Consider the following 27,515-nt stretch of genomic DNA (forward strand, 5'->3'; position numbering starts at 1 on the left):
GGGAGGTGAAGGAGGAGACGGGGACGGGAAGTCGGGAGACACCGACCGAGGGCTCCTGGGGAAGAAGTGGCCGGGGAAGAGTCACCGTTGTACCCGGGGAATGGACGGCAGACCCGGTGAGGTGCACACGGCTGCTCATGGAGGTCTCATGCTAAGGGCTGTTGTATGGACGTATTAATAACCCCTTCATGACCAGGAGAGGTTTTTTTAGTTCTCGCTCTGTTGTTGTTTGTTTTTTTTTGCCAAGAACTATAACTTTTTTTTTTTTTTTCATTTTTCAGCATTTTTTATTTTTTTTAAATTGTATTCATTTTTTTTTTTTTACAGCGATTACTTTGCCGTAAAAATGCTCTGATGTCCCCATTCTCCAGGTCGGTGCGATGACGGCAATAATAAACGTGTATAGTTTTTTTTTTAACATTATATATATATATATATATATATATATATATATATATATATATATATATATATATATATAATATTTTTTTTTTTTTTTCACATAATATCTATGATTTTATTTAAAAAAATGCGGTTTGTGTTTCTTATTTTCTGAGAACGTCTTAATTTTTCCCGCACTGGTTTGTGATGTGGCCGAGATGACATTTTTATTGATACAGTTTTGGGATAAATATGACGTTTTTATTTATTTATTTTTTTTTTTTATTGCGTGTTTTAAGCTCAGAAATTCTGGAGTTCAGATATTTTTTTTGTACATTTAATGCCCATTTTAAATCATTTTAATTTTTTTTTTATAGATTGGACGTTTAGGGACTTGTCAATAACAAATGATTTTTTTTATTTTTGATTTTTTTTAATATTTTTTTTTTATACTATTAGCACAATTTATTTATTTTTTTCCCTCCCTCAATTTTCTTACTTTTTTTTCTTACTCCCTCTCAGGGACTTGAACCTGTTTCTATCTACCTAAATGTTGCAGGCTATATGAAAATTACTGGGTTTCATAGAAGCACCAAGATGGCGGGGAAAGTGGCTTTCAGCAGATCCGCTGCTGCTATAGAAACCCGTCTGCTCACCACAATCTGGTTGGTGGAGGGGAGTGATGAGCACTGGATCAAATGTGACATTTAAAGGGGTTTTCCATTTAAGCAAACACCTGTCCCCGGCTGCAGTTTGTATTTTTTTTTTTTTTTTAAAACTCCTCTGTACTTACCCTCCCCAGGTCCAGCGCTGAGTCTCCACCGCAGCTTCCGGTGTCTGTTGTTTGCAGTGCTGACGTCATGTTGACAGCACTGCAGCCAATCGGTGGACTCGGCGGCTCGTGCTGTTAACTTGGGCTGAGTTCATTGATTGACTGCAGCGTTGTCACCGTGGCGTCAGAGCTGCAGACACCGGAGGATGGTGGAGGCCAGCGGCGCCCAAATGACTTGTAGGCCCCATTCACATTTCAAAGAAAAGTTGGGGGACTACTAACCACAGGTGTGACGGCTCGCTCGTAATGGCGAACTTATTGGTCATCTCCCTTATTGATGGATTTTTTCCTTTTTTATTCTCCTGTCAGGTCTAAAGTAAAGTACGAAGACATGGCCACGTACACCTGCAGCGTAGTCTTGGCTTCTCTCAGGTCCCGGTAAGATGCCGCTACTCACTAAGATCTGTCTGCTGTATTACCAGACCCATCAGGGGTCCCGCAGACCACCGCCACTGCTTTCTGCTATTTTTCTCCTGTTTTTTTTTACTTCAGCTTATTTCATGTTCTCATTTTTTCGCTGTTTGTGTGCCTATAATTGTTTTGTGTTGTGTTCTCTACCTTTTATGACTTGCCCCTCACTCCAACGTACTCCCTCCGATAATTCCCCTTATTTATTTGAGCCCTCTTGGCTCCTCTCACTCTGGCAAACTCCGCCTTCATAGCCCTGTGCTCTGGCACACACCCACTCACCCAACAACCCCCACCATGTTTTTTTTCCCTGGTTCTCTTCTTCTCTCTGCCCCCTAGCTCTGCTGCGCTTCCCCTCTCTGTGCTCCCTCCCCCTGTCTTCCCATATTCCCACCCCAATTCTGGCCTGCTTCCTCTTTTGCCCCCCTTTCTCGGCTTTCATGAGCTTCCTCTCGCGTGTCCACCCTCATCCAGATCCATTTCCGGCTCACTCCTTCTCTTGGCTCTGTACTCCTGGATCTGGCATACATCCTTTCTTCCCCCCCATTCCCCGTTCCTGGGGAGCTACCTTCTGTGAAGCCCCCACCCCCACACCGTCCCTGGCGCGCTCCCTCTGTCGTCCTCCCAGCCCCTGGCGCGCTCCCTCTGTCGTCCTCCCAGCCCCTGGTGCGCTCCCTCTGTCGTCCTCCGAGCCCCTGACGCGCTCCCTCTGTCGTGCTCCTAGCCCCTGGCGCGCTCCCTCTGTCGTCCTCCCAGCCCCTGACGCGCTCCCCCTGCCGTCCTCCCAGCCCCTGGCGCGCTCCCCCCCACCATTGGCACGCTCCCCCTGCTGTCCTCCCCGCCCTTGGCGCATTCCCTCTGCCTTCCTCTCTGCCCCGGCGCACTCGCCCCTGCCGTCCTCCCTGCCTTTGGCACGCTCCCCCTGCTGTGCTCCGCGCCCTTGGCGCATTCCCTCTACCGTTCTCCCCATCCCTGACGCTCTCCCCCATGACCTCCTTTATCTGCCTTTAATTGAGACTAGAAAAATTGTAAAAAGATTCTTGTGAAACCTGTATTTTTAACAGTTTCTGTACTGAGGTATAATCACTTAAATTTACAGACCCAAACACCCCCCACCCCATGCACAGTAGACTAACGTTGGCCAAACCGCATGAGGAGACAGAAGGATCCAACATGTCCAATTTCAAATTGCCGATCTGTTTGGCTCATCCTATGTAGAGTCGGGGTAGATGACTGAAAGCTATCAGTTATCTATAGTGTATTGGGGGGGTTTAAAGGTCCCCATACATACACATTGTCTTAAAGTTGATTTAAATGAATGATTTAGAGCAAAACGATCGATCATCGGCGGAGGGGAGTCTAAGAACGAATGTCCATTCTAGTGGACCGATCATAGACTGTCCTCCAGTTGGATGTGTTGGATTCCTTCCGCAAAAAGATCATTATTTCAAAGAATGAATATTTGTCCACGAACAATCTTGTGTTGAAATAGTATTCCTTGAAAGATGGTTTGTTTGGCATATCTGAACTTGTACGACCAAGTTCAGCCAGAATCATACAGCCCCAATCAGAAGTTTGGAGGACACCTGTTCATGAAATTTCCTTGTTCTTATTGGAATGTGCACATTTTAAATTCAGAGTAAAGGCAGCAAAACCAGGAAGGAATAAATATAGAAAGGATGAGAAAATAATCAGGTGTGACACAAACCAGAATATGTGTAAAACCTTAAAGTTCCTGGAATGGCTCCCAATGAACAGGTCACTGTGGAATCAAAGGCCTTCAAAAAGTGTTTGCGACCATCAGGTGTGTTTTGCAGACGCAGTGTTGGTACACAGCTCCATGCAGTGCTGAGCCCTATTCCACAACTGTTCAGAACATGGCAAGAGCTACTCAGCTAAGTAAAGAGAAATGATAGTCAATTACTAAAAGGTTAATCAATTTGGAAAATTGCTAGAGCCTTGAAGGTTTCCTTAAGGGCATCTTGAAAACCATCAATCACCGTGATGAAACTGGCTCTTATAAGGACCGTTCTAGGAAAGGAAGACCAAAAATTTCCTCTGCTGCAGAGGATAAGTTCGTCAGTTACCAACCTCAGAAACTGTAAACTGACAGCTCCTCAGACAACAGCGCTCATAAATTATGCACAGACATGAAGTCGGGTACACTTCTCAACATCAACTGTCCAGAGGAGACTGCGAGAAGCAGGCATTTATGGTCAAATTGCTGCAAAGAAGCTACTAATGAGGACCACAAACAAGAAGAGACTTAATTGTACCAAACCACACAAGGACTGCACTTTAGATCAGTGTGAATCTGCACACTGGTCTAATAAGGTAAGATTTGATATTTTTGCTGCTAACAGCCATTTGTTTGTGTGAGATGTAGAAAATGTGAGTGGAGGGTTTCCACATGTGTGGTGCCCACGGTGAAGCATGGAAGGTGCGATGTGGGGGTGCTTTGCTAGTAGATCTTTTGGTAATTAATTCCAAACTAAAGGCACATTACCCAGGCTGGCTACCACACCGTTATACACTTACATGCCATCCCATCTGGTTTGCACTTAGTAGGACCACTTTGTGTGTTGCAACAAGATAATGATCCAAAACACCTCCAGACTGAGTAAGGATTAAGTGACCAAGAAGTGGAGAGATGGAGGACGCACAATCAGACCTCAACCCAGTTGACATGGTTTGGTTAAGTTTGACTAAAGATTGAAGGCAAAGCAGCTATAAAGTGCTCAGCACCTGTGATAACTCCTTCAAGACTGTTGGAATCCATTCCAGTTGACGACCTGATGAAGCTCCTGGAGAGAATTCTAAGGAGGTGTAAAGCTTTCATCAGGGTAAAAGGGGGTACTCTGAGGTGTAGCACATACTGGTTTGTTTCACAAGTATTTCTTTACTCCTTGTTTTCTGTATGTGTTCTTTTGTGGTTTTGCTGCCTTCAGTCTGAATATACAAGATGCTCATTCCAATGGGAACAAGGAAAACCATTGCATGAACAGTGGTGGTCCAATCTTTTCACCAATACTGTCCTTTAAGGTGTACGGGGGGGGGGTGGGAGGGGGGGGGCCTTTATTCTGCAGTATTGAGAAATCTCTATATCATAATCTCTTCGCATTGTTGTCATCCAGATATAATCCTTTTACATACAACTACCACTATACAAGCCAAAAGGTTAAGTACCGGTGTGCTGTAAAGACTCCTCTGACAGATGCCATCTATTATTCACAGGAGTTGTCGTCTTGTCCTTCAGAAGAACAATTGCCCGCTCTACTCCACCGTATCCCATCACCAACATGGATGGCTGCCACCCATGGCAAGATGCCCGGCTCACACAAATGTCCCGCACCCGGCCATCTACAACCAGCACTTCCACACCTCAGTGTTCCAACTGCAGAGCTTACCTCCACCACCCGCAGCGCCGACACCGGAGCCTGAAAAGTCTCCACAAGTTGCACGCAAGTCTCTAGGCCAAAGAGTCATGGATGAGATTAAACACTTTTACCACGGTTTTCGCCTGCTCTGGATAGATACCAAAGTGGCTGCTCGCATGGTTTGGCGGCTGTTACATGGCCAGGTGCTGACCAGGAGGGAGCGGAGACGGGTACGTGAGTATGCAGTCTGCACCGCCGCCCCTTGTTATACCATTGCCATGAATGGGGGACGTTTCCCATAGTCCCATTTATTTCCGAACATGCGCGGCCCACTCTCCATGAGGTTCATTGTTCATGATGGCATTCTTGGTCCTTGATTCCTTGATATTGGACCCTGGCATCCCAGAGTTGCCTAACTTTGGTTAACCCTCTTTAGTGTAAATTCTGCAAATTTTATGCGTATGCTAATTGTTGTCGAACAGTCCGATTGGCATCTCGACGCTGTGCTTTGTACCATCTCCGTGAATGACGTCTCCTACGTCATTCGCTTAGCCTGTCCTATCTGTGCACCTCTAGTTTCCCACCGTTTAGGGATGAGTTGGACCGGCAGTGTGGATGATGTAGGAGATGTCAGCCACGGCAGAGGAGGTGGAGAGCACAGACGCTCATCTGATCGCTCGGTGAGGATTATCAAGCACCGCAGGACAATTATAAAAGGCACTCTCCTAGGCATGGGGGCAGCTGAGCTCTTACGAAGGGATTTCAGGAGCGCTAATATAGAGATCCAAAAGTAAATAAATACGAGGAAAACCTAAATTTCATGCAACACTTTTTTTTTTTTTATAAACTTTTCAGATTTTTTTTTTTGCCTTTTTTTCCTATGAAGGAAAGCAAAATGGGGGAAAAAAACCCATGCCCCTAGAGCACAGGTGGGCAATTAATTTTTCCAAGGATCCACACGAGATAATGTGACTGTTGTGGAGGGCTGAACCAACCAGCCAAACTTAATTCTGTGCATTATTATTATTGTTTTATATTAATTTCTATAATTTACTGTTGAGCAGAATGAAGTCTGTTTACTCGCTGCTACTGTTAAGTCAGGGCTTGTTGTATCACGTATTCTTACAGGCGCAGCAAATCAAAATCATATAAGTTACTGCTTTTTATAAAGTTTAGAAATCAGACTGCTCCTGGTATTAAGCCTTTGTACCTTCATCAACAGCTTCCAACACAGTACGATGCCCCCACACACAGCGTGATGCCCCCACACACTCAGCGTGATGCCCCCACACACACTCAGCGTGATGCCCCCACACACACTCAGCGTGATGCCCCCACACACACTCAGCGTGATGCCCCCACACACACTCAGCGTGATGCCCCCACACACACTCAGCGTGATGCCCCCACACACACTCAGCGTGATGCCCCCACACACACTCAGCGTGATGCCCCCACACACACTCAGCGTGATGCCCCCACACACACTCAGCGTGATGCCCCCACACACACTCAGCGTGATGCCCCCACACACACTCAGCGTGATGCCCCCACACACACTCAGCGTGATGCCCCCACACACACACTCAGCGTGATGCCCCCACACACACACTCAGCGTGATGCCCCCACACACACTCAGCGTGATGCCCCCACACACACACTCAGCGTGATGCCAACACAAAACTTTTCACAGTATTATGTCCTCACACATCTCCCTTACAGTATTATTCCCCGTACAGCCCACCTGAGAATGAAGTCCTGACACAGCCCCCTTATACATTATGCCCCCACACAGTCTCCATGTGTATCCATACAGCCCCCTCAGGCAGTAATATGTCCCCACACAGCTCCCATGTAAAATGGTGAACAAAAAAAGCAAACCTCATCCTGCTACTCTGATCTGTGCTGTGCTCTGAGGATGCAGATACCGGTGATTGTGAGACGCTGTGCAGGGGGCGGCTGCGCGGTGCCGGACACCACTGCATAAAGCCCTTTGGCTGTCCTGGTCCACGGGCCTCACCAGAACATCCGAAGGGCTGCATGTTGCCCGCGGGCCGCACTTTGACCAAGTCTACCCTAGGGCATGCTTTCATTGTGGAAAAAAATGTGTAAATGCACAAATGCAACATAACAGGCCGATATCACCACAAAAAAACAACCCAAACAATCGCACTGTTTGCGGCACACTTCACTTTGGGTTTTAGCTTTAAGGTCCTTGTATTTGTGAAAGGTTTTGGTTTTCTAATGTGTGATAATGATGGATGTTTCAGCTGATGAGGACGTGCGCAGATCTGTTCCGGCTGGTCCCATTTACGGTCTTTGTTATAGTCCCGTTCATGGAGTTTCTGCTTCCTGTGTTCCTTAAGCTCTTCCCGGAGATGTTACCTTCCACCTTCGAATCGGAGTCCAAAAAGGTTAGTCGTCTCGTATAAGCTGAACGTAGACGGGTAGGAGGAGTATTCCTATGTGCGTAGTATTGTATGCCCTTGTATAGAGCCCAGGCTATATCACCCATTACATCCATCATATCTTCATAGCTTTTTGTTTTTTCTAAATATATATATACTAGACTGTGGCCCGATTCTAACGCATCGGGTATTCTAGAATATGCATGTCCCTGTAATATATGGACAATGATGATCCCAGAATTCGCGGCAGACTGTGCCCGTCGCTGATTGGTCGAGGCAACCTTTATGACATCGTCGCCATGGCAACCATTATGACATCATCGTCGCTGTGCCGGTCTCTGATTGGTCGAGGGCTGGCGGCCTCGACCAATCAGAGAGCCGGGATTTCCAAGACAGACAGACAGACAGACAGACAGACGGAAAAACCCTTAGACAATTATATATATACTAGATTGTGGCCCGATTCTAACGCATCGGGTATTCTAGAATATGCATGTCCCCGTAGTATATGGACAATGATGATTCCAGAATTCGCGGCAGACTGTGCCCGTCGCTGATTGGTCGAGGCGGCCTGGCGGCCTCGACCAATCAGACGCAGGATGTCTACGTCCTTTATGACATCATCGTCGCTGTGCCCGTTGCTGATTGGTCGAGGCCTGGCGGCCTCGACCAATCAGAGACGCGGGATTTCTACGTCGATGCTGTGCCGGTCTCTGATTGGTCGAGGCCGTAGAATATGCATGTCCCCGTAGTATATGGACAATGATGATTCCAGAATTCGCGGCAGACTGTGCCCGTCGCTGATTGGTCGAGGCAACCTTTATGACATCATCGTCGCCATGGCAACCATTATGACATCATCGTCGCTGTGCCCGTTGCTGATTGGTCGAGGCCTGGCGGCCTCGACCAATCAGAGACGCGGGATTTCTACGTCGATGCTGTGCTGGTCTCTGATTGGTCGAGGCCTGAAGGCCTCGACCAATCAGAGAGCCGGGATTTCCAGGACAGACAGACAGACGGAAAAACCCTTAGACAATTATATATATATATATATATATATATATATATATATATATATATATATATATATATATATATATATATATATATATATATATATATATATATATATATATACATATACACAGTGGGGCAAAAAAGTATTTAGTCAGTCAGCAATAGTGCAAGTTCCACCACTTAAAAAGATGAGAGGCGTCTGTAATTTACATCATAGGTAGACCTCAACTATGGGAGACAAACTGAGAAAAAAAAATCCAGAAAATCACATTGTCTGTTTTTTTAACATTTTATTTGCATATTATGGTGGAAAATAAGTATTTGGTCAGAAACAAACAATCAAGATTTCTGGCTCTCACAGACCTGTAACTTCTTCTTTAAGAGTCTCCTCTTTCCTCCACTCATTACCTGTAGTAATGGCACCTGTTTAAACTTGTTATCAGTATAAAAAGACACCTGTGCACACCCTCAAACAGTCTGACTCCAAACTCCACTATGGTGAAGACCAAAGAGCTGTCAAAGGACACCAGAAACAAAATTGTAGCCCTGCACCAGGCTGGGAAGACTGAATCTGCAATAGCCAACCAGCTTGGAGTGAAGAAATCAACAGTGGGAGCAATAATTAGAAAATGGAAGACATAGAAGACCACTGATAATCTCCCTCGATCTGGGGCTCCACGCAAAATCCCACCCCGTGGGGTCAGAATGATCACAAGAACGGTGAGCAAAAATCCCAGAACCACGCGGGGGGACCTAGTGAATGAACTGCAGAGAGCTGGGACCAATGTAACAAGGCCTACCATAAGTAACACACTACGCCACCATGGACTCAGATCCTGCAGTGCCAGACGTGTCCCACTGCTTAAGCCAGTACATGTCCGGGCCCATCTGACGTTTGCTAGAGAGCATTTGGATGATCCAGAGGAGTTTTGGGAGAATGTCCTATGGTCTGATGAAACCAAACTGGAACTGTTTGGTAGAAACACAACTTGTCGTGTTTGGAGGAAAAAGAATACTGAGTTGCATCCATCAAACACCATACCTACTGTAAAGCATGGTGGTGGAAACATCATGCTTTGGGGCTGTTTCTCTGCAAAGGCGCCAGGACGACTGATCCGGGTACATGAAAGAATGAATGGGGCCATGTATCGTGAGATTTTGAGTGCAAACCTCCTTCCATCAGCAAGGGCATTGAAGATGAAACGTGGCTGGGTCTTTCAACATGACAATGATCCAAAGCACACCGCCAGGGCAACGAAGGAGTGGCTTCGTAAGAAGCATTTCAAGGTCCTGGAGTAGCCTAGCCAGTCTCCAGATCTCAACCCTATAGAAAACCTTTGGAGGGAGTTGAAAATTCGTGTTGCCAAGCGAAAAGCCAAAAACATCACTGCTCTAGAGGAGATCTGCATGGAGGAATGGGCCAACATACCAACAACAGTGTGTGGCAACCTTGTGAAGACTTACAGAAAACGTTTGACCTCTGTCATTGCCAACAAAGGATATATTACAAAGTATTGAGATGAAATTTTGTTTCTGACCAAATACTTATTTTCCACCATAATATGCAAATAAAATGTTAAAAAAACAGACAATGTGATTTTCTGGATTTTTTTTTCTCAGTTTGTCTCCCATAGTTGAGGTCTACCTATGATGTAAATTACAGACGCCTCTCATCTTTTTAAGTGGTGGAACTTGCACTATTGCTGACTGACTAAATACTTTTTTGCCCCACTGTATATGTTAGGTCCATATATATTTGGACAGAGACAACATTTTTCTAATTTTGGTTATAGACATTACCACAATGAATTTTAAACAAAACAATTCAGATGCAGTTGAAGTTCAGACTTTCAGCTTTCATTTGAGGGTATCTACATTAAAATTGGATGAAGGGTTTAGGAGTTTCAGCTCCTTAACATGTGCCACCCTGTTTTTAAAGGGACCAAAAGTAATTGGACAATTGACTCCAAGGCTATTTCATGGACACGTGTGGGCAATCACTTCGTTATGACATTCTCAATTAAGCAGATAAAAGGCCTGGAGTTGAGTTGAGGTGTGGTACTTGCATTTGGAAGGTTTTGCTGTGAAGTAAACATGCGGTCAAAGGAGCTCTCCATGCAGGTGAAACAAGCCATCCTTAAGTTGCAAAAACAGAAAAAAAAACATCCGAGAAATTTCTACAATATTAGGAGTGGCAAAATCTACAATTTGGTACATCCTGAGAAAGAAAGCACTGGTGAACTCATCAATGCAAAAAGACCTGGGCGTCCAAACAACAGTGGTGGATGATCGCAGAATAATCTCCATGGTGAAGAGAAACCACTTCACAACAGCCAACCAAGTGACCAACACTCTCCAGGAGGTCGGCGTATCAATATCCAAATCTACCATAAAGAGAAGACTGCATGAAAGTAACTACAGAGGGTTCACTGCACGGTGCAGCCACTCATAAGCATCAAGAAGAAAAAGGCTAGACTGGACTTTGCTAAAAAACAACTAAAAAAGCCAGCACAGTTCTGGAAGAACATTCTTTGGACAGAAGAAACCAAGATCAACCTCTACCAGAATGATGGAAAGAGAAAAGTATGGCGAAGGCGTGGTACAGCTCATGATCCAAAGCATACCACATCATCTGTAAAACACGGCCGAGGCAGTGTGATGGCTTGGGCATGCATGGCTGCCAGTGGCACTGGGTCACTAGTATTTATTGATGATGTGACACAGGACAGAAGCAGCCAAATTAATTCTGAGGTATTCAGAGACATACTGTGTGCTCAGATCCAGCCAAATGCAGCAAAACTGATTGGTCGTGGTTTCATACTACAGATGGACAATGACCCAAAACAAAGTCAAAGCAACCCAGGAGTTTATTAAAGCAAAGAAGTGGAATATTCTTGAATGGCTAAGTCCATCACCTGATCTCAGCCCAATTGAGCATGCATTTCACTTGTTAAAGACTAAACTTCAGACAGAAAGGCCCACAAACAAACAGCAACTGAAAACCACCGTAATGAAGGCCTGGCAGAGTTCCAAAAAGGAGGAAACACAGCGTTTTTTGAAGTCCAAGAGTTCAAGACTTCAGGCAGTCATTGCCAACAAATGGTTTTCAACCAAGTACTAAAAATGAACATTTTATTTACAATTATTGAATCTGTCCAATTACTTTTGGTCCCTTTATAAACAGGGTGGCACATGTTAAGGAGCTGAAACTCCTAAACCCTTCATCCAATTTTAGTGTGGATACCCTCAAATGAAAGCTGAAAGTCTGAACTTCAACTGCATCTGAATTGTTTTGTTTAAAATTCATTGTGGTAATATCTATAACCAAAATTAGAAAAATGTTGTCTCTGTCCAAATATATATGGACCTAACTGTATATATGTGTATGTATGTATATATATATATATATATATATATATATATATATATACATACAGACACTGAGCCATGTGATCACTTTGTTAGTTCATATTCGCGTATTTCCACATGGACCAATGACCAATGTTTTTTTTGTTTTTTTTAGCTTTTTTTGTATAGAATGAAAAAAAAAATGGTATCACAGAGGCCACAGACTGGATGTATGCCGAGGCATACGTACACCATAAGGTCCCACTGCAAAAAGAACCAAACAACTATACTGCGTGTATAAGTTTTTTTTATGTTGTGACCCTTGGTAGGAGATACTGCATCTTCCTATACATTATATGTAGACATATGCCAGCTAGACAGAGGCCAACAGAACACCCTTCTTAAATGATGGCCTATGGGAACTTAACAGTATGTCGAGGTATGCTCCCAATGTATTTATATTCAGCTACAGTTAGGTCCATATATATTTGGACAGAGACAACATTTTTCTAATTTTGGTTATAGACATTATCACAATGAATTTTAAGCAAAACAATTCAGATGCAGTTGAAGTTCAGACTTTCAGCTTTCATTTGAGGGTATCCACATTAAAATTGGATGAAGGGTTTAGGAGTTTCAGCTCCTTAACATGTGCCACCCTGTTTATAAAGGGACCAAAAGTAATTGGACAGATTCAATAATTGTAAATAAAATGTTCATTTTTAGTACTTGGTTGAAAACCATTTGTTGGCAATGACTGCCTGAAGTCTTGAACTCTTGGACTTCAAAAAACGCTGTGTTTGGGAGTTTCAGCCTTTTAACATGTGCCACCCTGTTTTTAAAGGGACCAAAAGTAATTGGACAATTGACTCCAAGGCTATTTCATGGACAGGTGTGGGCAACCCCTTTGTTATGTCATTCTCAATTAAGCAGATAAAAGGCCTGGAGTTGATTTGAGGTGTGGTGCTTGCATTTGGAAGATTTTGCTGTGAAGTAAACATGCGGTCAAAGGAGCTTTCCATGCAGGTGAAACAAGCCATCCTTAAGCTGCGAAAACAGAAAAAACCCATCCGAGAAATTGCAACAATATTAGGAGTGGCAAAATCTACAATTTGGTACATCCTGAGAAAGAAAGAAAGCACTGGTGAACTCATCAATGCAAAAAGACCTGGGCGCCCACGGAAGACAACAGTGGTGGATGATCGCAGAATAATCTCCATGATGAAGAGAAACCCCTTCACAACAGCCGACCAAGTGACCAACACTCTCCAGGAGGTCGGCGTATCAATATCCAAATCTACCATAAAGAGAAGACTGCATGAAAGTAAATACAAAGGGTTCACTGCACGGTGCAGCCACTCATAAGCATCAAGAATAAAAAGGCTAGACTGGACTTTGCTAAAAAACATCTAAAAAAGCCAGCACAGTTCTGGAAGAACATTCTTTGGACAGATGAAACCAAGATCAACCTCTACCAGAAAGATGGAAAGAAAAAAGTATGGCGAAGGCGTGGTGCAGCTCATGATCCAAAGCATACCACATCATCTGTAAAATACGGTGGAGGCAGTGTGATGGCTTGGGCATGCATGGCTGCCAGTGGCACTGGGTCACTAGTGTTTATTGATAATGTGACACATGACAGCAGCAGCCGAATGAATTCTGAGGTATTCAGAGACATACTGTCTGCTCAGATCCAGCCGAATGCAGCCAAACTGATTGGTCGTCGTTTCATGCTACAGATGGACAATGACCCAAAACATAAAGCCAAAGCAACCCAGGAGTTTATTAAAGCAAAGAAGTGGAATGTTCTTGAATGGCTAAGTCCATCACCTGATCTCAACCCAATTGAGCAGCATTTCACTTGTTAAATCCTAAACTTCAGACAGAAAGGCCCACAAACAAACAGCAACTGAAAACCACCGCAGTGAAGACCTGGCAGAGCATCAAAAAGGAGGAAACACAGCGTCTGGCGATGTCCATGAGTCCAAGACTTCAGGCAGTCATTGCCAACAAAGGGTTTTCAACCAAGTACTAAAAATGAACATTTTGTTTAAAATTATTGAATCTGTCCAATTACTTTTGGTCCCTTTATAAACAGGGTGGCACATGTTAAGGAGCTGAAACTCCTAAACCCTTCACCCAATTTTAATGTGGATACCCTCAAATGAAAGCTGAAAGTTTGAAATTCAACTGCATCTGAATTGTTTTGTTTAAAATTCATTGTGGTAATGTCTATAACCAAAATTAGAAAAATGTTGTCTCTGTCCAAATATATATGGACCTAACTGTAAGTGCACAGATGCAGTGTGAACTGTGCCTTAGCAGGGTAGGAAACCTTTTTTCTGCCAGGGGCCATTTGGAAGTTGGATATTGCAGGAGGGGCTGAGGGCGTAGCTGTTGCAGGATGAGCTGGGGGGGGGGCCATAGCTATCGCAGGCGGGGCTGGGGGCCGTAGCTATCGCAGGCGGGGCTGGGGGCCGTAGCTATCGCAGGCGGGGCTGGGGGCCGTAGCTATCGCAGGCGGGGCTGGGGGCCGTAGCTATCGCAGGCGGGGCTGGGGGCCGTAGCTATCGCAGGCGGGGCTGGGGTCGCACACATGACAAGAGGGGCTTGGGGCATAGCTATTGCAGGAGACGTTGGGCGCGTGCATGTGACAGGATGGGCTGGTCCTGGGCCATATACATTACAGGAGACGCTGGGGCTGTCACTGCGGTCTTTGTTGGTGGGATGAGAGTGCAGAACGCCAACAAAGTACGTTCTCACACTGGCACTGCCTTAAAGGGACACTCACCAGGTTTTCCCAATATAAAGTAGGGCCAACCGTATCCTCTGGTACAGCATACCGGAATGCTTTATATAAGGCCCCAACCCGCTTTGCAAGGCAAAAAAACAACTTTTATTATACTTTTATACTCGCACACTCTCTTCCTACAATCGCCGTCCTCCTTGCTACATGTGGATGACTCCCTGTAACGTGCCAATGAATCGAGCAACCATCAAAGGCTTTACCAACTTCTTTCATGGACACTTTTTGAAGTTAACCACAAGTCGGGTACTTTTGCATTCTTTTTTGCATATCATGGTCAACTTCATCAAGCTTTATCCTTCAAAAGGTGTTCCCACCAATAGGTGTCCGATCATTGGCAGTCCTACCACTGAGATCCCCAATAATTACGACCACGGGCATCTGGCGTCCCCCCTTTTGGATGGCTTCGTGGTTGTGTATGCTTTGGCTATCTCACTCAGTCCCATAGACTTGCAATGGCGCAGAGGACCTCTTTTCCGTTCACACGGTGGGACACTGGACAAATCTTAAAATCAAAGAAATGTGTAAATAATGCAAACGACTTTGTTACTTCCCTTCGCCTGTTTAATATACAGTATATTCGCTTGTGCTTACCCCTATTGTGTGCCCCGAGAACTCATATCTGTGGATCTGTGCACTTTTCTCAGGAGGAAAAGATTAAAAAGAAGCTGGGAGCCAAATTGGAGATGGCCAAGTTCCTCCAGGAGACGATCTCTGAGATGGCCCGGCGGAACAAGGCAGAGACCGGCGGGGACAGACAGCAGCAGTTTTCTTCCTATGTCCAGCAGGTTTGTCGGTCATTGCATAGATTTTATTTTAAAGAGGATCTGTCTGCTCCTCTGACGTGTCGGCATTAATAAACACTTTTATTAGCTTTTTTTTTTTTTTTTTTTTTAATTGCAGGACGAGTTGTACTTTTGAATGACACCATTGGTTTTACCATATAGTGTACTGGAAAAGGGGGAAAAAATTCCAAATGCGGTGAAATTGCAATCACATGATGGGACTTGTGGCGCACGTCCTGACGGTGCCTGTTAAATGCCGCTCTCAGTGATTGACAGCGACATTTAACTTATTAATGGCCACTGGTAGATCCAAGATCCAGTCACGGCTGTTAGAGGCGCGTCATAGGTGATTAAATCAAAGGCAGGGACACGGCCGATGACTTAAATATAAGTTGTGAAAGGGTTAAGAGATATGAAATTAATAACTGTATTTTTTTTTCCAGAAATAATGCCGGGGTTAGTGTTAAAATTCCTTATAAAATTGCAATGTGCCTGTGAAAATCAGCAAGTTTGCAGTTTATTAAAAGTCCTCTCTAGTGGTGAGCGAGTGTACTCGTTGCTCGGGTGGTCTCCGAGTATTTGTGACTGCTCAGAGATTTAGTTTTTGTCGACGCAGCTGCATGATTTGTGGCCACTACCCAGCCTGAGTACATGTGGGGGTTGCCTGGTTGTTAGGGAACCCCCACATGTACTCAAGCTGTCTAGCAGCCGCAAATCATGCAGCTGTGTTGACAAAAACTAAATCTCCGAGCAGTCACAAATACTCGGAGACCACCCGAGCAACGAGTACACTCGCTCATCACTAGTCCTCTTCATTCTCAAGAACTGAGGGCATATAATTTTGTTTGCCAGTGGTCCCGGATAACTCTGCAGTGTAATAATGGTGGCCGATCCAGTGGTCCCGGTTAACTCTGCAGTGTAATAACAGTGGCCGATCATCCGCAGTAGTTACCAGCTCTATTTAATACATCTTTGGTGTCATCCGATGCTGCAGGTGCAAAGCTGCCTCAAATGTCCGCACCGGTGTGCACACAGTTCGGAACAGCGGCGCAATCATTCTGTTGGTCCAAACTGTCAAGCTTCAGGAGCGCACCGCTCCCCGGCAAGCAGTAGAGAGAGGAGCAGTCCACTTATGAAGATGAAACATGGAAAAAAAAAACTTAAAAAAATGACTTTGACCATGATTAATCTATTGAGTTGTTCCAGGTCCGGGTCACAGGAGAACAGCCCACCACACAGGAGATTGTGCGCTTCTCTAAGCTGTTTGAGGACGAGCTGACCCTGGAGCACCTGGAGAGGTCTCAGCTGGCGGCCCTGTGCAGACTGCTAGAACTGCCCCCAATCGGCACTAATAACCTATTACGGTTCCAGCTGCTGATGAAGCTTCGATCTATAAAGGCCGATGATGAGGTACGAAGTAGTACAATATAGTCAATAATTACCGTATACGACTTTAAATCTTAGGTGACTGCATTACAGTGAATGCACGCCCTCAAAGACCCATTTTGGTTTCTGTCGGAATCGGTCCAAAATTCGGCACAGATTAATTTCGTCATATATTGAAATGGGTCCAAAATCCGGCACAGATTAATTTTGTCATATATTGAAATGGGTCCAAAATCCGGCTCAGATTAATTTTGTCATATATTGAAATGGGTCCAAAATTCGGCTCAGATTAATTTCGTCATATATTGAAATGGGTCCAAAATCCGGCTCAGATTAACTTCGCCATATATTGAAATGGGTCCAAAATCCGGCTCAGATTAATTTCGTCATATATTGAAATGGGTCCAAAATCCGGCTCAGATTAATTTCGTCATATATTGAAATGGGTCCAAAATCCGGCTCAGATTAATTTCGTCATATATTGAAATGGGTCCAAAATCCGGCTCAGATTAACTTCGTCATATATTGAAATGGGTCCAAAATCCGGCTCAGATTAACTTCGTCATATATTGAAATGGGTCCAAAATCCGGCTCAGATTAATTTCGTCATATATTGAAATGGGTCCAAAATCCGGCACAGATTAATTTCGTCATATATTGAAATGGGTCCAAAATCCGGCTCAGATTAATTTCGTCATAAATTTTAATTGTAGTCGATCTCTGCAGAGTACTAACTTCCTCGCAAAGAGAAAGCTCCGATTTTTTCTTATTTTGTTTTTTTCTTTTTATTTAAGTACCTTTTCCCTTTTGTCTCATAGGGTTTGTTGCAGTTTTTATGCTCAAAATTCTACAGATGGTTCATGAACTTAAAACAAAATCAAATACACTCTTTATTTTTGTCTCTAACCTTTACTGCAACTTTTTTTTACGGTAACAAGTCTCACGTTTTGCAAAATGTTTAAAAAAACACAAAAAACAAATGAACACATAAAGTAGACATTAAAAAGGCGCAAAGTACAAGCAGAAATAGGGGCAAAAGACGCCAAAAACTAGATAGGAAAAAGGCGCAAATGCAATAATGGATCAATAATGTTGATTTTAAAGGATTTTATTGAGTTAAGGGGTATGCTCATTAGTGTGGGGGCTCAGTCCCTTATATCACTGCACAGCTCCTTTAGAATGCATTTTTGGGGTGACAGACTCTCAATAATCCCATTAATGGCGGAACAGCTTGAGAAGCTTTCTTCTACAGCAACCTTCCTCCCAGGCAATGATAAAACCCAGGGTAGCTCTGCCTGATTGTCTTCAGCAGTGTGAGGAGGGGACGCGTAGAGATAATTTAGGTGAACATTAATTGGTTTTACAGGTTTTTTTTTTTGTTTGTTTTCTCTTAAGATGATCTCGAAAGAAGGAGCGGACAACCTGACTGTCGCCGAGCTTCAGGCCGCCAGCAGGACGCGAGGGATGAGGTCTCTGGGTCTCACCGAGGAGCAGCTGAGAGATCAAATAAAGCAGGTAAAATGTTCTTTTCCGTACGTCGGACCTCGTCCGCTGCTCAGTGCTCCTGCGTGACGGGTAATATTGCCATCTATATTTCCTTTTCCAGTGGCTCGATCTTCATTTAAAAGAGAACGTGCCGCCATCTCTCCTACTACTCTCCAGAGCCCTGTATCTGACCGACGTCAAACCCAAGCCCATAATGCCTGTGGAGGTGAGTTGTATGAGAGTTCATTAAAGGGGCCATCATAAGTCGTGTTCGGATTTTGATGTGGCTCCTACACCGAGCCCACACCTTACTCAACAGATGATGGCTGATTTAATCAGCCATCATGTGCCTTTAACAGCTTTGCTCCGCCCTCGACTGTCAGCCTGTTAAATGCTGCTGTCAATCTCTGACCGCAGCACTCAACACACATCGGCAGGTCATTGCGTCATTAAGTTGGCGTGCCGCCTGTGACGTGATAGCAGGGCGCCAATGGTTTGTAATGACAGCCGGGGATCTGCTGATGAAATTCAGTTGGCGTTCATAGGAGATCGTAATTTTTCCTCTATTCATACCAAGGCTGATGCACTTCTATGTATAGCACAAGCGATCATATGACCACAGCGTCAAGTCCCCTAAGGGGACTCATAAGTACAATAGAAAGTTAAACAAAAAAAAAAGTGTTTGAAAAATCTAAAAAAAAAAAAACAATGAAAACACAAGTTCAAATCAACCCCCCTTTTGCCTCATTACAAAAAAAAATACACATATTTGGTATCGTTGATTTCGTAAAAGTCCGATCTATCAAAATATAACTAATTAATTTGATTGGTAAATGGGTTAATGGGAAGAAAAAACTAGAATTGTAATTTTTATTTTTTTTTGCCAGCTGCAATAACAGGCAATCAAAACGTATCTACCCCAAAACGGTATCATTAAAAATGTCTGCTCAAGGTGCAAAAAGTACTCCCTCACACAGCCCCAGGGCCTGAAAAAAACATTAAGGGTCTCGGGAAATGGGAAATGGCGACACAATTTTTAAATTTATTTTGATGAATTTTTTTTTCCAACTTAAAAAAACAAACATTGTACATGTTTTAGTAAGGTAAAAATTTTTTTTGCAATTTCAACGTACTTTGGATTTTTTTTCACACTTTCCAGCGCAACAAATGATAAAATTAATGGTCTCATTCAAAAGTACAATTCGTCCCGCAAAAAAAAAAACAGCCTTCATACCGTAATGGTGATGGAAAAATTTAAAAGTTACGGCTCTTGGAAAGACGAAAGTTGAACCCCCCCACCCCCCCTGAAAATTGCCCTTGTGAACATTCCTCTAAGCATAATGAGGGTTGTAGTTTTGCAACAGCTGAGGAGCGAGACGTCGGGAACCGCAGAACAAAAGCAAAATGGAATCCTGGTCAAAAACGACTCCGTTTAGAAGGAGTTGGTCATTGTGGGCTGTGACGAGCCTGGCGGACCCCCAGCTTGGGGTTTGTGGTTTTAATTACACCTTTAAGGCTTTTGCAAAACGCTCTTTTTTTTCATTCAAATACATTTTTATTAAGAATAACAAGATAAATGACATGTTACATTCTCATTTTCAATACAAAGCATTTTTCCCCCTTCAAACATTGCAAAAAGCTCTTTCATTTAAAAAGATTAGTTAAAAGCGTCTCGCTGCCCCCTCTGTAAACGCCTGCCCCGAATGACCTATTGTTTCACACTGGGGCTGTCTTAGACTCTAACTTCCTGTCCATTCATGAAGAGTTTTCAGCAGGCTCATTATCAGCAGAGTCTGGTTTACAATGACTGATGACACCATCCACTACTGATAACACAGGATCCATCTGTCACAATCGTCAATGTTACACCTCCCCCTCTCTTCACAATGACCTATGATCTAATGTGTATGGGGGGGCCTTGTGATTCTCCTCCCGACATAAGAGAAGGATCCCATTGGATTGGATTTGTAATGCCTGAGCCTTTTTGTTCTCTCAGGAGATACAGTAAATAGCTGTCCGGCATAAAGAACACCGGAGCGCTCTGCAGAGCTGAACAACTTATATCTCCTATCCACTTAATAGATGATCAATGTGTGATCAGTTGTGGATCCTGCTGCTAATACCGTTACCAATATTGAGAAAGGAGGCTCATGGTGCCCTGTGTGAATGGAGAAGTACTGGGCATGTGCGACTGCCACACCTAAAGGCAGGAAATGGAGCAGGGGTCGCACATGCTCAGTTCTGGTCCAGACAAGGGACCATGGGCTTCTCTTCCTTGGGGATTTTAGCAGTTGGAGCACACGGACATTGGACCGGTGAGGGTCTCAGCTGCTCAGTATAGGTAACTGGGGGTCCCTCTTGATTGTAGCAGAGCTATTTCAGCTTCCTTATATATAAAATGTCTTCTGTGTTCAGCAGGCACCAAAGAGCAGCCCTCCGTCAGCACCACTTACAGACTCAAAGGAGACGTTAACAGACCCGGCCCCCGTCTTACAAGATGTGAAGGTATAAAGATATTTAAAGGATTTGATTAAAACAGCAACAACGTCCCTTTATGTCCCTGATTAGACAACCAGGAAGCTTCTCCAATGTTTTCTAGTTGCAGTTTACCTTTTGACAATTCGGGGCCGTCCCGTGATTTATTGCCGGTCCTTTGGCACATCAATTTTTTCCCCACATTGTTCTTGGATAAATGTTTGGAACCCAACCTTATATCCAGTCGGTGGGGGTCTGACCTGCCGCGCCACCACAGCTGCCTTGCCGCGCCACCACAGCTGCCTTGCCGCGCCACCACAGCTGCCTTGCCGCGCCACCACAGCTGCCTTGCCGCGCCACCACAGCTGCCTTGCCGCGCCACCACAGCTGCCTTGCCGCGCCACCACAGCTGCCTTGCCGCGCCACCACAGCTGCCTTGCCGCGCCACCACAGCTGCCTTGCCGCGCCACCACAGCTGCCTTGCCGCGCCACCACAGCTGCCTTCCTGCACCTTTAACCCCTTCACAACATATGACGTATATATAAGTAGTATGTCATGTCTCTCCCTTTTCTGGCACATGATAGCTGATTCCATCAGCTATCATGTGCCCCTTACAGCGGCTGGTGAAATCGCAACCCACCTGCGGTTGTTAACATGGGTCGCCATTTTTTTTCTTTTAACAAACTTTGGAATTTTTTTTCACCACTTAAATGAATCAGAACCTAGACATGTTTGGTGTCTGCGGACTCGTAATGACCTGGAGAAACATAGTGGCAGGTCAGGTTTAGCATTACCATTGCAACCATTTCCCATAGGGCCGGATTTCCCTAATGTTCCCGGCACCATTTGTACATGACAATCCCAGTCCATGGCTGCTGTATTGATGTGTCCACATCTCTTCTTTATTGCAGGAGGAGAATATTACCCCAAAATCTCTCATACAAGAGTCCACACTCCAGGCAAAAGAAAGTGTAAGTCCCACCAATAAACCATCAGCCTGATGAGAAGGCTCCATTACGTCCGTGTGAATATTTTAAAGGGGGCCTCCCTCTTCTGAGACGTCCCCTGTGCGGTGCTTTCACTTAGTGGTGTTTTGGAAATACTATGGAAAAAGGTTCTGTGTTTGGGGTTGAGAACCTTTTTATGTTCCCTGAAAGCAAATCTTCAATTAAAGGGATTGGTTGGCCTTAGGGTGACTGCACACTTGAAGTCCATGTGACTGCAGACTTGTGAATTCTAGCATTGTGCACACTGCCCGCTATCAGGATTCTCCTGGAGTAGACGGCAATGTGACCACAAGTATATGATTTGCATACTGCCGGCCACATTCCGACTAGACATGTCCAGCCACGACTAGTCTGCATGTGACCTCATGTATGCATATCGGAAACTTTCGGTCAAGCGCCTGCGACTCCTAGATTTGGAATCGGAGAATGGTCTCATGTGAGGATTCACAAGTCTGCAGTCGCATAGATTGACTGCAGACTTTTATTCTAAGGCCAGAGAACACCCCTTTTAACATAAGAAGGGTGGGATTTACTTTGGAACTCCTCTCCAGTTTGGTAAAGATGATACTAAAGAGCTCCTCTTCTGGGGGATCTGTCCTGTATTACACCTTGTGTAATACTTATTTTTTTCCTGGGGTTGCGCTGCAGGGAAGCTGAACACACACCATCAGTACAGATTATAGCTGATCGCTGAGGATCTCGGCTGGGAGACATTTTATGAGCAAGGGACTCTTTGACAAGTAGGGATTTTTTCATCGTATAGATCCCTTTTAAGCTACAAGTTTATAGATATTGTCCACCTTGGGGATTATTTTTTCTTAAATGTATGTAAAAAAAAGAAAAAACAATTGCAATTGGGTTTCATTTTGCTCTCTGCAGAATGAGTTATCTGAGAATCTGTCAGCGAGCTCATTCTGACTATCTTACAGGATAGCCTCTTTTGTCCCTTTTTTTTCTGAGCTCCTATCAGCTGATTTAGGACCTCAGACCACATCAATGTTGACTGTACAGGGAAACAAAAGACAATCCGTGCAAATTTTTTTAAGAAAACCCAATTGCAAAAAATGCCAATTCGCTCATCTTAAAGGGGTTGTTCGGGACTTTAACATTGATGGCTTATCCTGGTCTGATTGGTGTGGGAGTGACACCAGGTTCTCCTGCTGATCATCTGTTCCCGATTGGGGTGACCAGAACTGCTCAGTCACAGCACAGGACCGTCGAACCTAATAATGGCCACGGCCGGGTACTGCACATCCATCACCTAATGATTTGACTTGGTGGCAGATATGCAGTACCCAGCCGCGGCCACTATTCTGTCGACAGCGCTGTTCCGCAACTGAGCAGCTCCAGCTACCGCCGACATTGGGAACAGCTGATCGGCAGGGAGCCGGGTGTCGCACCCCCACTGATCAGACATTGATGACCACCATCGTTGGGGTGCACCCCCGACTTATCAGCTGTTACCAGGCTGCCGGGTGTCGGACCCCCACCGATCTGATATTGATAGGTCAATCATATCGTTTAAGTGGAAACCCCCTTGAAGTTGTCCTCCACCGCTGCGTCCTGGGCACTGACGGACTTTCTTAATTTTTCACACTCTTTATTACTTGCTTGTTTCTACAGGCAAAAGCCAGCGCCAATGGAGTGTAGCCGTAAACGGGGGTCATCCACGTGTCCTATCGTGTCACTTTATCGATCGGAAGTCCGAACATGGATATAGTTTTTAAAAAGACCCCCACCTCTGGGACCTGCAATGTCCCCTGACCAATCTTCTACTGCGACCCTGGGGGGGACGGTCCCAGTTTCTGCTGAATATGCATGGAAATTCTAATGCTTTGTCCATCGTTGGGGGACATACCACAAAAAAAGAACTATCACAGAAAAGAAAAGGTTCGGTGGATGCATCTAATCTCCACCTCGTGAATTTATTTTTATAGTGTATTATATAATTAACGGATTTGTAAACTTGGGGGGAAAAAAACCATCTATTTTCCCCCATTTGTATTGGTGAGTACAGATTTCACATGTGCAATAAACCAGTGTCTCGGGCTGTGGACTCTCTGCAGCAGCTGTGGGGCAACTCTGGAATTGGTGCAGCTCTCCCTGCCTCTACCACAGCGGGAAGTCCCAGCAAGTCTGGTCAATCAGCCTGGATCGTCAGCTGGAGGCATCTTCTTTGGTGCTAGATTTCACCTCTCAGGGTGAAGAAGCCAGGGCAAACTCTCCGGAATATGGAACAATGTGGACTGAAAGTGCAGGAAACTTTTTAATAGCTCAGCTTAGCATCTCTCTAGGAGACCTGGTCACTCCCAGCACCTCATTAGCACCTTTTTTTTTTTTTTTTTTAAGATCTCTGCTTTGTACTGTTACTCCGGCTCTATCTCCTAGTCAGTGTAGCATTTCCCTACTCACTCTATAGCTAACCAATGATGGCGTGCGACAAGGGGAAAGGAGTACCCAGCTGTTGTATTTCCAGGAGGAACAGCCGAGGGACTTCACTGATAAAATGATTATTTTTATGGAAAATGCCAAAAAACTTTGCACCATATTTATCATGAAACTGACACTTTTTTTTTTTTTAAGCATCACAAGGACACGGCAAGTGAGATGATGGCTATTTTATGATGTGGTTTAATAATTTATTGAAAATTTGCGGCATAGAAGGCAAATATTGGACGTGCGCCCCATCCGGAGCCTTCCTGGACTGACCGTGGGGCGGATTCAGGAGGGCAAATCACTAATGTCTTGTCTATAAAATGATGGACTGGAGGATGCTGATCTTGTAGACAATATCTCCATATAGAAGAGCACTTTTTGGCTGACTTGTCCATGACCTGCTCTCCTGAGTTTGAACCACTGATCAGACGCAGATTTTGGCTCCTCTACCAATGGCCTCTGTGGATTCCCTGCTGCTCCCATGTCATAATCTTGATGATGTCATATGACCAATCATATAATGTCATGATGAATAATATGTCGTTGAATTATGATCACTGAGTGCGGCAGGATCCATTGAGGAGCAGGGCAGAAATCAAGAGAAAAGCTTGAAGGAAAGCCTATTTCCACTGTATTGTATTGTGGAGGTATCGGGGACTTTAATGGATCTGGGAAAACTACATTCAAGAGGTGCTTTTTCACTTTAAGAAAATAGAATATATAAAGGATATGCATGCATTTTTGGCTACAAATTTTTTTTAAATGTTGAAACATTTCCTTCTGCAGCCTCTGTGTATAACAGTACAACGCAAGCTGCAGAATGCTGTTCACCGTAAACTCCGTTAGTAAGCTGTTTTGACGGCTCAGTCCATAGCATCTTGTCTGGTTTCCTGGATGCTTATCTGAGCTGACATCTTTACTTTTAAAATAAACTTAAATAAGATGTCGGATTAATGATCATACAGGAGAGCAGATATCAGGACTACAGACTGGGCTGTAAGATGGCCGTCTCAGCTGAACAGCATTCTGCAACTTGCTGTGTACTGTGTTATGTAGAAACTGCAGAAGGCAATCAAGAGATCGAGGCTACTGAACTTGCCGTGTGATGTCTCTCTCAGCTGAACAGCATTCTGCAGCTTGCCATGTACTGTGTTGCATAGAAGCTGCAGAAGGCAAACAAGACATCGGGGCTACAGAACGAGCTGTAAGAGGGCTCTCTCAGCTGAACAGCATTCTGCACCTTGTTGTGTAAAAGCTGCAGAAGGAGACCGGGCAATGAGACAGCTGTCTCAGCTGAACAGCACTCTGCATCTTGCTATGTACTGTGTTGCATAGAAGCTGCAGAAGGCAAACAAGACATCGGGGCTATAGAACGAGCTGTAAGAGTGCTCTCTCAGCTGAACAGCATTCTTCAACTTGCTGTGTAAAAGCCGCAGAAGGCAAATAAGAGATTTGGACTACAGACCGGGCAATGAGACAGCTGTCTGAGCTTAACAGCTTAACACCATTCTGCTGCTTGCTATGTACTGTGTGGCATAGAAGCTGTAGAAGACAAACAAGACATCGGGGCTACAAAACGGTCTGTAAGAGCTCTCTCAGCTGAACAGCTTTCAGCAGCTTGTTGTGTACTGTGTTACGTAGAATCTGCAGAGGGCAAAAGCAACATTTTTAATAAGAACCCAAAAAGGACCTTAAGCGTTTCCCTACCTTTAAATTATTTAAATGCTATTTATGGTAATTGGGAATTTAAACTCCATTTATGACGGTAAAGCCTCATTCAGACAGGCATATTGCAGCCATGTTTGGATTTTGGTTCTTATGTAACACCTTGACTCTTCCCATCTGCTTCCCCACCCCCTGCCATCATAGCGGAAAGCACATGGACTGTTTTATATGGGTTCAATACTTTAAGTAATTTGAACACACACGTCTTGTATGTAAATGTGTACATATGGTTCTGGATACTGTACAGTTTCGGCTCTGACTCGCTATATGTTCGTGTGCATACAGTCGGGTATAAAATGCAGAAATCTTTAGTGCATTATTTTAAGTGTTTACAGGGTGCACACTATTATTTTAATGTTTTGTACACTATAATCTGTTTTGTTTTTATGTTCGGTGCCCGTCAGTAGGAGGCGCCATATGCTGAAAATAAAGTGACATTTACTGTTTTTAGGGTTTTGCTGATCTGTATGCTCCATGGTACTGTACCTACCTTATTAAAGTGTCTTTTTTTCAATCTTTTATGACTTCTGTAAAGGGCATATACAGTGATCTGTCACTTGCTCAGCAGCTTGCTGTAATTTCAATACAATCAGTGTTTTATCAGCAAATGATTATCACTGCAGGACTAGGTGTCACATTCGCAGATGTCCAGCTAAGTAGTGTAACCACGCCCCCCACGCCACTGATTGGTTGCTTTCTGACAGTGTACACAGGAAACGGCCAATGAGTGGTGTGGGTGGGGTTTTATACAGCTCAGCGTTAGCTCTGCTAGAGAAAACAGGGATCTATATCAAAACTGAACTAAGCAGCCCAATAAGTGACACATCGCTGGAATCAGGCTCTCAGACCCTACATCATTCTGCTGTCAGATAAGACAGCAAAAACCTGTTGACAGATTCCCTTTAAAGAATTGTGTCCTCAAAAAATGACCTTTTTTTATCACGTTTTTATGTTAAATGTATTTTTGTTTTATAAGATGCTTTCCATATTACATTTGTCAATACTCTATATATAAACAGATCTTGGAATTTTTTTCGCTGTTTAACTGGCTCAATACGAGACTCGCACTTTCTGTTCTGTGTAGATGATTTTCCATAAGACTCATTATCATCACAGGGAGGGTCGCAATAAAAGGTGGATGATACCTTTTCATGAAGTAGATGACACAGGATCGACCACAATGGATATGGTCACAGATCACCTCCTCCCCCTATCTTCACAATGTCCTTTGCCCAGATAACGTTTCTATACAAACAAATGGTGTGAGTCAGTCTATAACTGCTGAAGTCCATGTGAAGAGCTCGAAGTAGGAATCTAATATCAGGTCAATGTGAAAATCGCAAGATTTTTCTATAGATAATGATATGAAAAAAATCATATAAACATATTTAATATAAAACCTGATTTAAAAAAAAAATACATTTTCTTCCCTTTACCTTCTTTGGCTGGGTAGTGGTGGCTGAGCTGATGCAGTGTAAATGTGTTTGTTTTTGTTTCCTTTTTTTTACAGCCATTGTTTCATGTGCACTAGCTCTGGAGGGAGGAGGTTGTGGCAAGGATAGTAAAGTCAATAATTTTTTTTAATTCTATTTTTTTTTTTTTTTTAATTTTGTTTAATTTTCCTATTTTTTTCTCAC

General features: G+C 44.1%; 1 protein-coding gene across 3 annotated transcripts; it reads left to right on the plus strand.

Moving 5' to 3' along the window:
• LETM2 (leucine zipper and EF-hand containing transmembrane protein 2) lies at window positions 1-26,392 on the plus strand. 3 transcript variants are annotated; one of them, XM_069766881.1, is made up of 11 exons: window positions 1-116; window positions 1,523-1,591; window positions 4,856-5,228; window positions 7,270-7,413; window positions 15,226-15,366; window positions 16,570-16,773; window positions 18,145-18,264; window positions 18,356-18,460; window positions 20,650-20,739; window positions 21,622-21,681; window positions 23,341-26,392. In XM_069766881.1, the coding sequence occupies exons 2-11, from the start codon at window positions 1,545-1,547 to the stop codon at window positions 23,365-23,367; spliced, it is 1,311 nt and encodes a 436-aa protein (XP_069622982.1). In that variant the 5' UTR covers window positions 1-116; window positions 1,523-1,544; the 3' UTR covers window positions 23,368-26,392. The 3 variants fall into 3 exon arrangements, with proteins under 3 accessions (XP_069622982.1, XP_069622984.1, XP_069622983.1); XM_069766883.1 differs by having other exon boundaries at window positions 20,653-20,739; window positions 23,341-23,513; XM_069766882.1 differs by having other exon boundaries at window positions 57-143.
• Window positions 26,393-27,515: the final 1,123 nt, after the last annotated feature.

Source organism: Ranitomeya imitator, chromosome 4 (assembly GCF_032444005.1).
Source record: "Ranitomeya imitator isolate aRanImi1 chromosome 4, aRanImi1.pri, whole genome shotgun sequence".
NCBI lineage: Eukaryota > Metazoa > Chordata > Amphibia > Anura > Dendrobatidae > Ranitomeya > Ranitomeya imitator.